The sequence below is a fragment of the Lipotes vexillifer genome, unplaced genomic scaffold (genome assembly GCF_000442215.2).
Source record: "Lipotes vexillifer unplaced genomic scaffold, Lipotes_vexillifer_v1.1 scaffold120, whole genome shotgun sequence".
Classification (NCBI taxonomy): Eukaryota; Metazoa; Chordata; class Mammalia; order Artiodactyla; family Lipotidae; genus Lipotes; species Lipotes vexillifer.
In genome coordinates this window covers 1,452,934-1,468,059 of record NW_006791240.1, presented here as the reverse complement: position 1 = coordinate 1,468,059, position 15,126 = coordinate 1,452,934, and the positions used below count along the sequence as shown (strand labels likewise).

Below are 15,126 nucleotides of genomic sequence, written 5' to 3'. Positions count from 1 at the left end.
AGGGAAAGATGATTATTATGCATGAGAAATTATCAGATAGTTATTACTGATATAAACTGAACAAGCAGGACCGTACAGTCTTGACTAAACCTGCAGAAAAATCACAGTGCTTCATTCATCTAGTATGTTGGGTACTAATGCAGTCCAGCTAAATAAACTTACCAAATAAATGAAGTTTCTAGATTTTTATAGCTAAATGAGAACTTTTTTGAGCCCTGTTGTGGTTGTTGTTCTAAAATGTATTACTATTTGGTTTTCTACCCTCTTATACAAAGGATGAAACTTCTCTTTATTACCGTAAGTACCCATTATTCTGTGAAGTGATATAATTCCATATCTATTCTTTTCCTATTTTCTTCTTTAGATTGTTAGCTATCGTCACACTTTCCTTTAATGGCCATAGTGATTCGGATTTTTCTTATAATCTCTAGTCTACAAAATCAGACAATCAAACTTATCAAGGCCTTATGATAAACAAGAGTTAGTCGAGTGCTAACAGAGGCCCTAGGGGAAGTGTAAACTTTATAGCTTTGGAGGGGAGTGACTGTCTTCTACCTCAGGTTTCATTGGCCATTGTTAGATCAATTCCATATCTGGGAGTTGGTACTCAAACGTGAAGTGACAAAACCCTCCCTTAGTAAGTGGAATGTAACTCTAGACAGCACCCAGTTTATACCTCTTTTTATGTATAAAGAGCTACATGATGGGGCTAGGACGCTCTCCTTTCTTCCAGGGTGTAGTTGCTTACAATTTTTTTCTCTGCTTTCCTCATTCCAAGACTTACAGCTGGCAACTGCTGCACAGGGGGTTGGATACCCTAATCTTAGTCACCATACCCCGTATCCCAGTGGTGGTCCTGAGTCATCCCAATATGATGGCTGACCAAGATAAAATAATGGCAGTAGTGCTTATAACCTATGCCATCTATTGACTGTTTATTATTTGTCAAATACTGTGCTAGAGCTTCAGGTGCAATATTCTTTTAATCCTCAAAAAGTCTTCTGAAATGAGAATTATACTGAAACTCAGTGAGGTAAGTTACTTTGTCAAAGATCACCTACTTATCAGAGTGGCAGTGTTCCTACCCACGGTCTCCAGGCTCGAGTGAGTAGTGACTTGAGGAGCTGTGGAGAGGGAGAGGGAAAGGAGGAGGGAAGGAAACATGTCTTCTAACTAGAAGCCAGTACCTTGGGGCCAGCAGAAGAAAAGACAGAGATAAGAGGGAATTGACCCCAAATCAGCAGCATGTTCCAGCCTCAACAGCTCAGCAGACCTGACTTTCTGTGATCCTGTTTCTAACTCTTTATCCCCAAAGTCCTCACCCCATAAGACTTCCTTTCCCAGCCAGTAAAAGCTCGGTTTAGAGCTGAGGAAGTCCCAAGTCCCACCACCCAGCGGGTGTTGGAAGAAGGCTATCTTCCAACTCTACAAAATGGAGGAAATGGCATTATTTTGCATTAGTTTACATGTTAGACTTTATAGTCACACACAGGATTTGAGACCCGGAGCAGACCTTTATTTGAATAAACGGACTGAGACGCAGAAAGGCAAAGTGACTGGGTCCAGGTCTGGACCCAAGTGCCTTTTCTTACTTACCATGCCTGGCATCACAAGTTGGCACTCTGAATGTCATGTCCCCTATACCCATTTACAGACTTTAAAAGTTCACCTATATTTTAAACAAAATATGGCTTTATAGATCGACTTGAGAATCAATCCAGATTAGACTACTACTGTTTCTACTGCAATATATGTTCCAAACACCAAGTTACAAAGCACTTTGAAATACAAGCTGTGTGTTATTTGCAAACTATCTGTATCTAAGCATGGATGACCTCCAAACACCTAATTTGACTCAGACTTATGATTCATATTTAATCAGTGACACTCTGGCGTATCTTATTATTCATGCGATCACCACATAAGAGTTTTTAGAAATCCCTTTTCCTTAGAAATACCTGATTCTCACAAAATGGTCTCATATCATTTGGGTTTTAAGAGAATTAGCAGATTATTCATTGAAAGATACAGCCTGAGAAAGGATAATAACACTGTAAAAACAATTTAAACTCTAAACTAGATCTTTCCCTCTTATTTTAAGAGAGAATAAAATACACAAAGGCAAATTTTGAGTAATAAATTATTTTTTATATATTTATAGTTGCTCAGAGTACTTCTGTTGCACATAAATATAATATAATAAATAATTTACTCCTGGTCCTAACGTTACCAGTCGAAGAACTGACTTCTGTTTGCACACCTCTTATCTCTTATATTTTGTCTTTCTAAGAGCTGGAGCAAACTTTAAGTCAGAATACAGTGCTTCTTCAAAATAAATCTCACTATTTAGCATCACTGTAAACACATATTCATCGACCTTTGTGTTCAGTGTACTAGGAACTATCAGGACTGCATATGATATGGCGAAGTAACTGTTCCTCAAAGATTTGTTCTCGTCTGTTCAAAAGAATAAGTTTTTATAACTAAAGTATGAGAGATAAACACTTGTGCATTTCTGAAAATGTCATAAAACATTTTCAGAAATGAATGGTACATTTTTATTGTAAGTAATAAGTTCCAACTTGGCTTCATGAAGAAATGAAAGAAGCAAGGCACTTTTTTTCTCTATTCAAAACCAAATTCTTGGTATCTTATAGGCATTATGAATTTGGCAAGACTTGTGAACTAAACCTTTACTCCATGGAATGAAAGGTTTTACACAAAATTCTGCTTATTTGGGAAAATCAAACTGCCCCAGTCTTGGTTCCCTGGGACACCAGGAGGCAATGACAGGTTAAACTGATCCTATGTAGCAAGTGCCTAGCCAGCACGTAATAGGTGGCTTGAGAAGTGGTTATTCTTTGTCTTCTTCCCCTGGGTTTTCCTTGAAGGGACTCTACAGAATAGAAAGGGAAAGCTACCCTGTGTATCAAAAGATTCTATGTCTATAGCTGCCTGCCATTCTTGGTTCATCAGAATTGAGCTAAAGGGCAGACCCAAGCTCTTGCCTCTGGGAAGAGTGTTAAAGCATCAGAGCTATCAAAAGTCACGTTACAGGGCTTCCCTGGTGGCGCAGTGGTTGGGAGTCTGCCTGCCGATGCGGGGTACATGGGTTCGTGCCCCGGTCCGCGAAGATCCCACATGCCGCGGGGAAAAAAAAAAAAAAAAAAAAAGTCGCGTTACAAAATGTAGCCTTGTGTGTCTACAGCTGCTCTCCTGTCTCAGTGTCTCCTGTACTTTTCTTTAACTTGAAGTTTTCCTTCACAGCACCCTATGTATAGTTTCCCTTGCTCCAACCTCTGGTCCATTTTCCCGTCATACTGATGGGAAATGATCATACTGATGTTATGAAGAAATAAGGTCAGCCATCTGTGTTAAAACTGGAAAATGTAACCAATTATCTACCTATCTTCTTTTTTTGCTGAAGAAATATTGACTTGATGAATATTTCTATAATTACCTGGGTGATAATATAAAATATAGAAGTCTTTAAATTTTCATAAGTTTTCCATGAATACAACATCCACCTTTTATTATTATTTTGTAGCATTGAAAGTTTCTAACTTTATACTGGCTGGGTAGCTCATACAGGATTTAGTGCTTATGAAATGGAATGGGTTTAGAGAAAACGCGCTCTAGTATATTTATAATTTGGACTGGGATTATCTTCAGTTATTTGATGGAGTTCTTTGTAATGAGCCTAAAGTATCAAATGAAAATGTCATATAGCCCAAAGAAATGACATTCACGGGGTAAAAAAGCCTTCGGCTCTTGTGTGGATTAGTATATTCTGTATCTGTACAAAGGAGCATTCCCTCCTTCTTCTCTCAAGCTGTCATTAAGAAATTCAAGGCAAAGAAGACAGAAATAATGTTATAAAAAGGGATGATATCATTGATTATAAGTGATCAGCTTCATTATCCCAGGCCAGCAATTGAAAAGGCATTTGATGCATTTGTAGACGCCTTTACGTGCTGACAACCTCATTAACTTTTCTTATTTTTTAAAATGAAACAGTACTTTGAATTTTTAATGATGTACTTCTTTTAGTCTGTTGTTTTTTTATTTATAGACAACAATATATATAATTGGTTAGAGTTGTTTGTATGTTGTAAATATGGTGACAAGGTTTGTGTTTCACTGAAGAACTGTGAAATTCAAAATTTGGTTTCATTAGCAAACCTGGAGAGGTGATAGAGACACTTTTAGTAGACATTTCAATAAATTCTCAATGCATTGAGTTCATACATCAAGAACTGGTTTAATTTATCCACACGAAGCTAGGCTGATTGCGACCGACTCAGTCATGAAACATTAATAAAGCACTGTGTTCAGTTCTAACGTGATTATAATCTGACCTCCTCACGAAGGGCAGAAATAGAAAGTATGTCTGATAGCATTACCTTAATGCTGGGTTCATCAATCATAATCTGCCCTTTTTAAAAATTTGTTTTAGAAAAAGGCCTGTCTCGGATGTGCACTACTAATCTCTCCAGCCCTCCGCCCGGCATGTTCCTGGTGCCGTGGGACCAGGCGCAGACCGTTCTATCTGCAGGGCGGGACGCAGCACGCTGAGGCAGAGAGCACAGTGGGGTGTGGTTTTGCTTTGACTGTATTACATCCTTTATTAGATTCTCACTTTTTAAGGAAAAAGTCTCTTTTGTGATAGGTAAAAATGTGCATTTAGGGTATATTGTACTGAAAAAATACCTTGCTCAAAAACGAAGTTTAAGCAAATAGCATAACATAAGAATTTTTGGAAGTCTTTGGCAGCATCTTAAAATATTGAGACGGAAAAAGTATATATATTGCAATGGATATCTTGTATGTGGGTGCCTGCCCTGCCACCTGTTAGCCGGGACACTCTGGACAGATAAGGCATCCTTATCTCTTGGAGCTTCACAGTCTCCCTTATCTCTGAAACTGGGGATTTGCTCATTACATAAACCTTTATTGAGAGCCAGTTCTGAGTAAGGTATTATGGAAAACACAAAGAAGAGTTGGCCATGAATCCTACTCTAAATAAGGCTAGAGTAAAGCAGAGAAATCCCTTCATTTACCCCCATCATTGAGGGCCTGTTACTGTCTTCAGACCGCTCTAGGCTCTGGAGACACAAGCGTGAGCCACGCAGCCAGTGGCCTTCAGGAGCTCACACTTAAGTTAGGAACCCGCATGAATAAACATACAGCCTCAGTCAGCGCTCAGTCAACAGATCATTATCGAGCGTTGCAGGCGCTATTTTATGTGTTTGGAGTATACCGGTGAAGCAACAGACAAAGATCTTGGCCCTCATGGAGCTTACTTTTGATCAAAGAGAGACAGACAATCAACAGAAATTAATAAGTAAAATATCTAGAACGTTAGCAGGTGATCAGTACTGTGGAAAAAAGAAGTGCAAAGCAAGGGGATCAGAAATACAGGGGTGGATGGTCAGGATCCCCTCACTGTGATGGTGAGACTTGAACTAAGACCTGAAGAACGTGAGAGAGTGACCCAGAGACTCTTCCTCTCCTGGGAAAAAAGCAGTGAAAGCAGAGGGAACTACCGGGCCAAGGCCCTGTGGCAGGGGTGTGCTTGGCAAGAAAGCCGGTGGGCTGGGGTAGGATAAACAGAGCGCACAGTAGGGGGAGAGGACTGAGTGGTAACAGATGCAAATCACATGTGGCCTTGAAGGCCATTGAAACACTTTGCATTTTCACTGAGTGAAATCAAGAGTTGTTGCAGTGCCTTAAGCAGACGAGTTCTACGATTTTGCTGTGCTGTGAAAGGATCACTCGGGCTGCAGTGATGGGAATGAACTGTTGAGGCACAGGGTAGCATCAGGCACGTCTGCCAGGAGGTATTGTGAGAGATGATGGCTGGCCTGGACCAGCATGGCGGCAGTGAAGGTAGTAAGAAATTAATCAATTCTGGATGTATTTTAGAGTTAGAGACAACAGTTTCCCTCTGCAACTTCCTAGTAGTGACCTTTTTCCCCTAGATTTCTCTAGTCCTACAGAGCCAGCTAAAGGAAGGGTGGGGGCCAAGTGTGCTGAGTGGTGATGGCTAGAGCAGCAGAGTTGGATTACTTTCTAGAAGAAGTAATTCTTCTGGAAAAAGAATGGGGTGGGGAATAACTCTAATATCATCGTATTAGAGTTTTAGCAGAAATTCGAGCAGCAGGAAAAGCCCAAGTCAACATGTTTATCTTCCACCAAACTGTGATCTTTTTGAGGATGTGGCATACTTATTCATGTGTATATCCTCCAAGGCTAGCATCTGACATGTGGTAAGTGGTCAGTAATTTGGGCCAGGAGAGAGTTTAGGCTGTATTCACCTTGATTATTTGCATTTCAGTGGAATGTGTTCCTGGAGATCAGAGATTTTGTCTTGTTTCTCACAGTATCCCTGGGGCCTAGAATAATTCCTGGCACATAGGAGGTGCTCCGTATTGAATGAATGAATGATGAACGAATGAACAAACGAATGACTGATCCCTCTGTTCGGGATCATCTTCCCTCCAATGTCCTTACAGTTCACTTCCTCATTGTAGTCCTTAATTGTCACAAACTCAAGGAAGCCTTCTCTCACTTCCTCCTCTAAATTAGCAATCCCCTCCCCATCCATACATACCTCTTAACTTTCTTTCCTGTCTTTCTCCTTGCCTTAGCATTTATCACCTTCAGACATACTCTCTTACAAATTACTAATTACTAGTCTCTCCCCACTACAATGTAAGCTTTCTGACAGGGATTTTGGTTTCACGTATTCACTGCTGTGATCCTAGGGTCTAGAATAGTGTTTGGCACATAGCAGATGGTCAGTCAGTATTTGTTGCATGAATGAATGGATGAATTTCCCACCCCCTCCCTCACTTCCTGACATTTCTTTTCTTCCTTCTTGTGACCAACACATCTTTCCCATTGCTTAAATAATCAGCCAATAAATATTTATTAAATATTTATCATTTAATGCTGAGTTAGGAACTACAGGAAATGTAAAAGAAGCATTAGGTATAGTCCCTAAATTCCAAATGCTTGGATGCTAATTGAGAATATAGTATGGCATGTTTAAAACAATTAAGTGTTAATTGGTAATAACCCCATTCCCTTTGTCTAGCACTTTACAATTTATATGCAAATTGATTTTCACAAGTAAATTTGTATACATTATTTACTACATTAAACAGGAGGGTACTGATGGTAAGTGTCATAGAAATTCATAGAAGACTTCATAGACTCTGAGCTGGAGAACTCAGGAAACAGACATTGGGCTTGAGTGAGGATGGCTGGGACACGAAGAGGAAGCAGGAGGATGAAATGCTTTCATGTTATGGTGAAAGGAGCAACAAAGGTTCAGAGGTCATACCAGCTACTAATGTGCCGGGGCTGTAAACTGTGCTGCTGGAGCCAAGAATTTGTATCTAGAAGCCCAAAGAAATCATGGGGGAGGGTCGGATCAAGGTTTGAAAGTCCTTAGGGGTCAAGTAAAGTTTACACTGAATGTGTTATGCTAGGAGGAACCTTGGAAGATTTGAAATCGAGGATGACAGTAAGAGCATGATGGTTTCAAAAGTCTGTTCCACCAGCAGGGTGCAAGCCCCCGAGTAGAGGAAGAGGTCAAAGTCTATTGCAGTAGCCCACGTGGAGAGCAATGAGAGCTAAGACTAGGATGGTGCTAGTGGGAATGGAAAATAATCCACTGTATTATACACCCAGGAAGCAATCAAGTAAGAGAATAATTTAAGCCCCCCAAAATAAACATTTAGAACAACTATGTTACCTTTATTGAAAATAATTAAATCTTTCACTGGGTAATAGCTATACTTTCAATTTAATCGTGAAGAGAAGCCAGTATAGACACTACAGAAGAAGTAGCAATGTGATTTTCTAATTGTCCACGGGAATGCATGCAACTCTATTTGGAGAATTTTTTCAATACCAGAAGCAGATTTTTGAGGCAACGAGAAAGGGCTTGGAAATGTTCTTGGTATGGTCTAGAAGGAGAGAGAGAAATGCAGTATTCTTAAATAGAAGAATTCTGGAGAAAACAAAATTCTCTCCTCACAGTTCATTCCACTAGCCTAGTTCCCTTTTTCTTAAGTTTCTGAGCTGCTTTGTCCTAAACCCGTTAGAGAAAGAATTCTCTACGTTCTGATACCCATGGGACAATATTGAAATTAGATACTAGGTAACTATTATTCATCTAAGAGATATCCTCTCTGGTTTAAATCTCACTCTTTATTTCCTTCCTCCCAGATCCCCAGGGTAGAATTATGGATTGGGAATTGGTTTATCTGGGCTTAAAGCAATTGCTTCTGCTTTTAGGTATGCAAGGAGAGGGTAAAGCAAGCTATTAAGACCATTATAACCCTAATAGCTTAGTAATCAAGTATTTCTTTCTATTTTTCAGTTGTGAGTGTTTGCAATAAAATCTTGTTTCAAAGTCCAAAATAGGTTTGTGCATGAAAACCTATTCTAAAAAGAACAAATAAGCAGATAGCATGCATTTACTAACAGATTAATACTGTTTAGAATACAGTTAAGTCTCAGTGTCAGGTTTCAGCTTTAGATAGGTCTTTATGCTTTAATTATGTGAAATCTAAAATTCAATTCTTAGATATGCATTTGATATAGAACCAGATTTAGCTTTTAAATGTTATAACTGGATTTTCTTTGTTTTCTGCAGTGACTAGCAAGACAGTCTCTGTAAGACTATCTGTTTAATCTACTACCTTATTGTTCCTTTGTCATTTAATTTTATAGCCCCCCCCCAAAAAAAAAACCTGAGGCAAAATTATTTTTTGATTGCTTGTTTGTTTGTTGATTCACTCTGCTACCTAAAATATAGAATAGAATAGGGTAAATGTAGACATAGAAATTTTTAAATTTAATTAAAGATTATTATAGATAGCCATGAACTAATAAGTTTTAAAACTGAGATGAAGTGGATAAATATCTAGAAAAATATAAAACATCAAAATTGACACCAGAAGACTTATAAGCCTTAAAGAAATTTAAGTAGTGAATCTTCCCAGCCCCCAAAATATCCAAGGCCATATTATTTTAAAGGTGAATTCTACCAGATTTTCAAGAGGTGAGGAATTCATTTCTTATGCAAATTATTCTAGAAAACATAATAACCATCCAGCTCATTTTATGAGGCTACTGTGATCTTGATTCCAGAGTAGAGGGAAGTAAAGGAAAAAAGAAATAAAGCCATTTCAAGTATGGATATAAATACAAAAACTGTAAATAAAATGCTATCTAACAACCCAACCGTTTGTTAAATACATGGTGTGTGTGTGTGTGTGTGTGTGTGTGTGTGTGTGTGTGTGTCTTGACCCTTTTAAAATCAGTAAAAAGACAGTGATGTTCCATGTCATGTCACCACTGTTGTTTAATATAGTGCTCAAAGTTGAGAACAATTATATAAGAAAAATAAAGAAGTTAACTAGTAAGAGTTGCCAGGAACACAATCAACTTATAAAAATCAGTAGCATTTTTCTACAGCATTAATAATGGGGTTTAAAATATAATTTTTTAAATATTATAGTTGCATCAAAACTTATGAACTGCCTGGGAATTAACCAAGAATACCCATGTCTTTTACAGTGAAAGTATTAATTTTTAAATCTAATATGGTACATAGAAAATTCTGAGACCTTAGATGGGAAAACCTAGTATCAATTTTCTCAAATTAACCTATAAATTTATTGGAATCCCAATCAAAATTATTTTGATGTATCTATACACTTATTATAAAAGTTATAGGGAAGAATAAAGGTCCACAAATAGCTGAGTTGACTCTCAAAGGAATAAATCTACCAGATATTAAGATATATAAGAAATAAAGATAACAGTAGAAATAAAAGGTGCAAAGATCTGGAGACACACACACATATCTAGATAGATGATAGATAAGAAGGTAGGTAGATAGAGAAAGAAAGCAGAAGGGAGGAAGGGAAGAGGGGAGGAGGGAAGGAAGGAACGAATGAATGAATGAAAGAAGGGAGGAAGGATTATATTGCTTTTTCTAGGTAGATTATTATATTATCTGTAAACAATAGCAGTTTTATATCTTTGTTTCAAACATATATTCACACACTAAAGATGACAGCACACATCACTCAGGAAAGGTGTGTTTGTTTAATAGATGGTATTAGAAAAACTGACTTACTATACTAACAAAAATTATACTGGATCTCTATCTAATACCACATATGAGTGAAAGTGGATTCTAGATAAGGACCAGTATATGAAAAGTAAAACCATAAATATAAAGCTGACACATCAAAATACAGAAAGTTATCTTTGTTATTTTAAACCAAAATCCAAAAATCATAAACTAACAAAATTTTTTTTGATTATCTCAAAATTAAGAATTTCTCTTCAACCAAGAGTGACATGGATAAATTTAACAGACATGTGACATTTGAGAGAATGCATTTGCAATGTTTAAAACCAAGAAACAACTATCTAAAATATATAAAGAACTTCTGCAAAGTAACAACGTAAAAGACAGGAACCTCCAGAAAAGGATGGACAGAGAACATGAGCAGGAAGTATACTGAAGAGGAAACCCACATGGCCGACAAGCATATTAAAAAGCTGTCAAATTCCTCAGTCATCAGAGGAAAACATATTAGAACAACAATGGGATATTGTTTTGTATCTGTTACACCGGCTAATATTAAACACCGGGATAATACCAGTTGTCAATGGAGATGTGGCCATGTAGAAACTTTCAGGCACTGCTGGAGGGAGGGGAGACAGGGGCAGCCAGTCTGCACTGATGACTCAGACTCAGTTTATGCACATCTAGTGTAGGGACATATCAGTCCTACTCCAGATTATATGCCCCAAAGAAATTCTCACAAAGAGCCAAACAGGGGTGCAAAAGAGGACATTCATCTCAGCATGGTGTCATGGCGAGTTAGAGGCAGTCTAGTGCTCATTACTGCGGGAGTTCTGAGCAGCCACTGGAAGCAGTAGACTACCTATGCACAGGTAGATCCTAAAACGCAAGGCTAAGTGAAGAAAGTAAGAAACAGAATGAAATCTGTAACCCTATTCCATTTTTATAAATCAAAAATACATACACACAGGAATACATTACATGAGTAGTGTTTTATAAAAGCACATGTAAACAAAAGGAGAAACATTAAACAAATTATACGCATTGCCCATGGCAGAGGAAAGTGAAAGTTAGTGGTTGGAGATAATAAATAAATGTTTTAAAACTCAAATTAGTGAAAGATGATCATTCCTTCCAACCCTCATTGCATTAGGCATTTAGTTCAGTAACTGTTTTATTCGAATGGAATAAATTTCACTGACCCTTTCTTTCCAAATATGTCTAGTGGTATCTATAAGATTGATTTGAAATGGTTGCTGCTGAGCTGATTATGTGATTATGTTGGTAAGGTCCTCCTTTAAATGATATTTCTGATTTCACTACTATTTTGAATTCCAGTGAACAGACTTCGGCAATAGCGACTCTAATGAACTGCCATTTATTCATTTTTTCATCCTTTCGTTTATTGTACCATGCACTGAAAACATTACTGAATAATTACCAACTTCTCGTTTATACAAATTGACCAAACCAATATGATAGATTTAATCAGTATAGAATTTTAACCAACATCTCTTTTGTATTTTAGTCCCTTTTCCTGTGTTCTAGTCCAAACTACTATGTCAAGACCAATGAGATACAGAGTATAGAAATTCTGTTTAGTTTTAGTATGAAAACTAGCCTTTTATGAAATCTAATTGTTTATATTTCTGAATGAGAAATGTCCACAATAACTGGTGTAAATAAAATACCAAAATTTTTGAAAGGAATAGATAAAAAGGGAGTTTGAGGGGAATAAGTTACTAGTTAAATGTCATCACGGGAAAAGTTGAAAATTATCATTCAGATATTTTGTAGATTAAAAAAATGAAATATTGGTATAATTATCAGAGGGTTAATTTAAGAAACCATTTATTGATTAAGTGAATCCAAGCTGGTTTCAGCACCTTAGGAATCAGGGTCACGCAGCCAAAGAATGACTTCATTCACATATTTAGTTAGAGCTGTAATTTCAAAAATTGTTTTCTACAGCTTTGCATAGTTGAAATTTAAGAAGCTATAGCTCTACAGCTTTTTCCTCATGCTGCTGAAATCAGTGTGTCCTTAAAATCAATAAGAAATTGATGATGAATGAGTGCAGGAGGTGAGAGGCACAGTGAGCTACACTGTGACTGTCACTGCTCATACCGCAGGTGTGACCAGAACTCCTTGCCTACCTGCCAGGGCCACTCTAGGAAGTTTATGATGGCTTCTTAGGAACTGAAAAGGTCCCTTTTTTTTCTGACTCTTTACGGAGGTTTCGTATGGTCACTGACTCTCAGTAATTTCCATTCATTTCCCACTGGCTAGCAAACATCTAAAATTACCCACTGGTTCCTAAACAGTGTAATAGCGGAGTTCATTCATAACAGAAGGAAGGCATTCCCTTTTAGTAGTGTTAGAGGTAAATTTGAAGACTTCAGGCAGGAAAATAAGTATGTATCGAAGTTTCTAATAAAATTGTTTAGCTTCAAACTAATATTTAAAAATTAGAAATGAAATAGTTGTAAATGGCATTAAAACAGGTATTTCAAATTACTTTTAAACATGAATGTGTCTTTTTTTTTTTTGCGGTACGCGGGCCTGTCACTGCTGTGGCCTCTCCCGTTGCGGAGCACAGGCTCCGGACGCGCAGGCTCAGCGGCCATGGCTCACGGGCCCAGGTGCTCCGCGGCACGTGGGATCTTCCCAGACCGGGGCACGAACCCGTGTCCCCTGCATCGGCAGGCGGACTCTCAACCACTGCGCCACCAGGGAAGCCCCCATGAATGTGTCTTTTTAAGAAATCTATTTAATATTAAAATTCACATCACATATACAGTTAAGCCAAGAGAACATTAAGTATTTTAGAAAGAAAATTTTCTTTTAGGTCTCTGTTTTATTAGAGGTTGTATTTTGTCACTCCTAAGAATAGGTCTTAATACGTACAGGTAAAATACAGGAATGCAAAGAATGTGTTCTACTTATTTATAGAGAATATTTCAAAGTAAGAAAAAGGGAAATTTGCATGGTGTCTTATTTCTGTCTTGACTGATTTCAGGCCCTGGAAAGTGAATTTGTTTCTTGCCAACTTCATCAGTGGATTGACCTTATATTTGGCTACAAGCAGCGAGGACCAGAAGCAGTCCGGGCTCTAAATGTTTTTCACTACTTAACCTATGAAGGCTCTGTGAACCTGGACAGTATCACTGACCCTGTGCTGAGGGAGGTAGGTAATAAGTTGAATATTGTTATGAAAATTTCTGTCATCCCTTCAGCACAAATGTGGCTTTACATCTCTTTCTGTATAAATTTCCTTTCAATGTAAATTTTTAGAAAACATAGATTTCAGGTTCTTGACAAATGTGGAAAAGTGAGTATTATATGTCAAAAACAAGTAATGAGACCACCATGTAGTTCCTTTTTGAAATGCAGATATGTACAGTGCACTTCAATATTCCTATTTTGTTTGTTTTACTTCAGCATCTTCACTAAAATGCTTAATGCCTTATGTGTGTTATTAATTAATGAAACCTTGTTGAGTATTTAAATATGAAGAGTTCACATTAAAATAATCTGCCAGTATCTATTTTTTAATAAAAGCAGAATTACAGTCTTCTAGACAGAATACTTAAAAAACGCATCAATATAAAACAGATAAGGTTACAGTATTTTATTCCTATATGTTCTCAAAAATGCATCAATAAAATAGATGAGGTTATAGTATCTTATTCCTGTGTGTTCTCACCCTGAAATTTTATAGCTAACATTTGGGAATTATATACTATAGTATGTGTATAATTATTTTTTATGAAAATATTCATCAAATATATTATTTAAATCATTTCAACGTTGCACAAAATTATTTCAGATAGGTGAAAAGAGTGAAGATGCAACAGCTGCTAGATGAGTCTTGCTTCAAGGAAGCTGTATCCCAGTCTTCCATTCTACCAGATATCTGCCATCTGCTTTATGCAAAACAAGTAATCACTTCTCCATTTCCAGTCAGTGGAATGCTTTTTTATTTTGTTAGTTTTAATTTTAGAGGTGGAAAACTCGTAGATTTGGGAAATAAAGCTCTAAAAGAAAAATTTACATCCATAAAGTTATTTCCTACAGACGTCTATAAAAGCAAAATGACTTCATTTGTATGGCTTCAAGCAGAGAAGAGGAAAGGCAAGAGAAGAGCCTCCTGATCATTGATCATTGGATCCTTAGGGCTAAATATTTGGAGAACACATTGCAAGCCTATTATTAGGTGCAGTGTTATACCACGTTGTGTGCACAAGGAAATGGGATTATTGCCTGAAGCTGGAAAAAAGAGATAGGGACAGAGAATGAATGAATGAGAGAGGAGCCAGATATTATAAAATTAGTTGGTGAAATAAGGGATTTTCTCTACAAAATAATGTGATTAGTTTGTACACAACTGGGGATTCTAATTCTGAGCTGAATTATTCTCTTAACAATACACCTTTGTTTAACACATGGCCCAGTTTTATAAACATCTTACCAACTATATTCTCCTTTCAGAACCAATACCTTTAGAATCAGATAAAAACGAAAATAATTGGAATAGCTTATCCTTTTATTCCAAGACCAACTCCAAATGGTTTTTTGACTTTTAAATATCATAGACATTTTTGCTCCTGAATATTTTAGCATACATTTTCATCCATTATAACATGCTGTCCTTATAAAGAAAGTTACAAGTTAATCCTCTTGGGCAAAATAAAAATATTTTAAGCATATTGTACATAATGAAAGTGCAAGGCAGCATTAAAGTTGACTGAAAATAGCAGATCTTTCATATTTAAATGACAGTAAATAAAGAGATAAATGAGAGAATAGAAAGAAAATGGAATTAGGATTGAGATTTTCTTTACACGGATATAGTGTTTATTACTCGAATCTTATAAAAATACCTGCTTCTACAAAATAGCACACCATTGCTTTGGACAGTAATAAAAACTATGTATAATTGTCAAACTCTAGAAATTCCTAATGAAACATTACATGAAAATGCATAATTAAAAAATATTCTGTTGGAG

General features: G+C 37.0%; 1 protein-coding gene across 1 annotated transcript in view; it reads left to right on the top strand.

Annotated features, from left to right (window-relative positions):
* The window catches only part of NBEA (neurobeachin), a 640,668-nt gene that overhangs the window by 587,402 nt on the left and 38,140 nt on the right, over positions 1-15,126 (top strand). Inside the window, 1 exon segment of the mRNA XM_007464249.1 lies at positions 13,137-13,304. Coding sequence (XP_007464311.1) covers positions 13,137-13,304 — 168 coding nt within the window.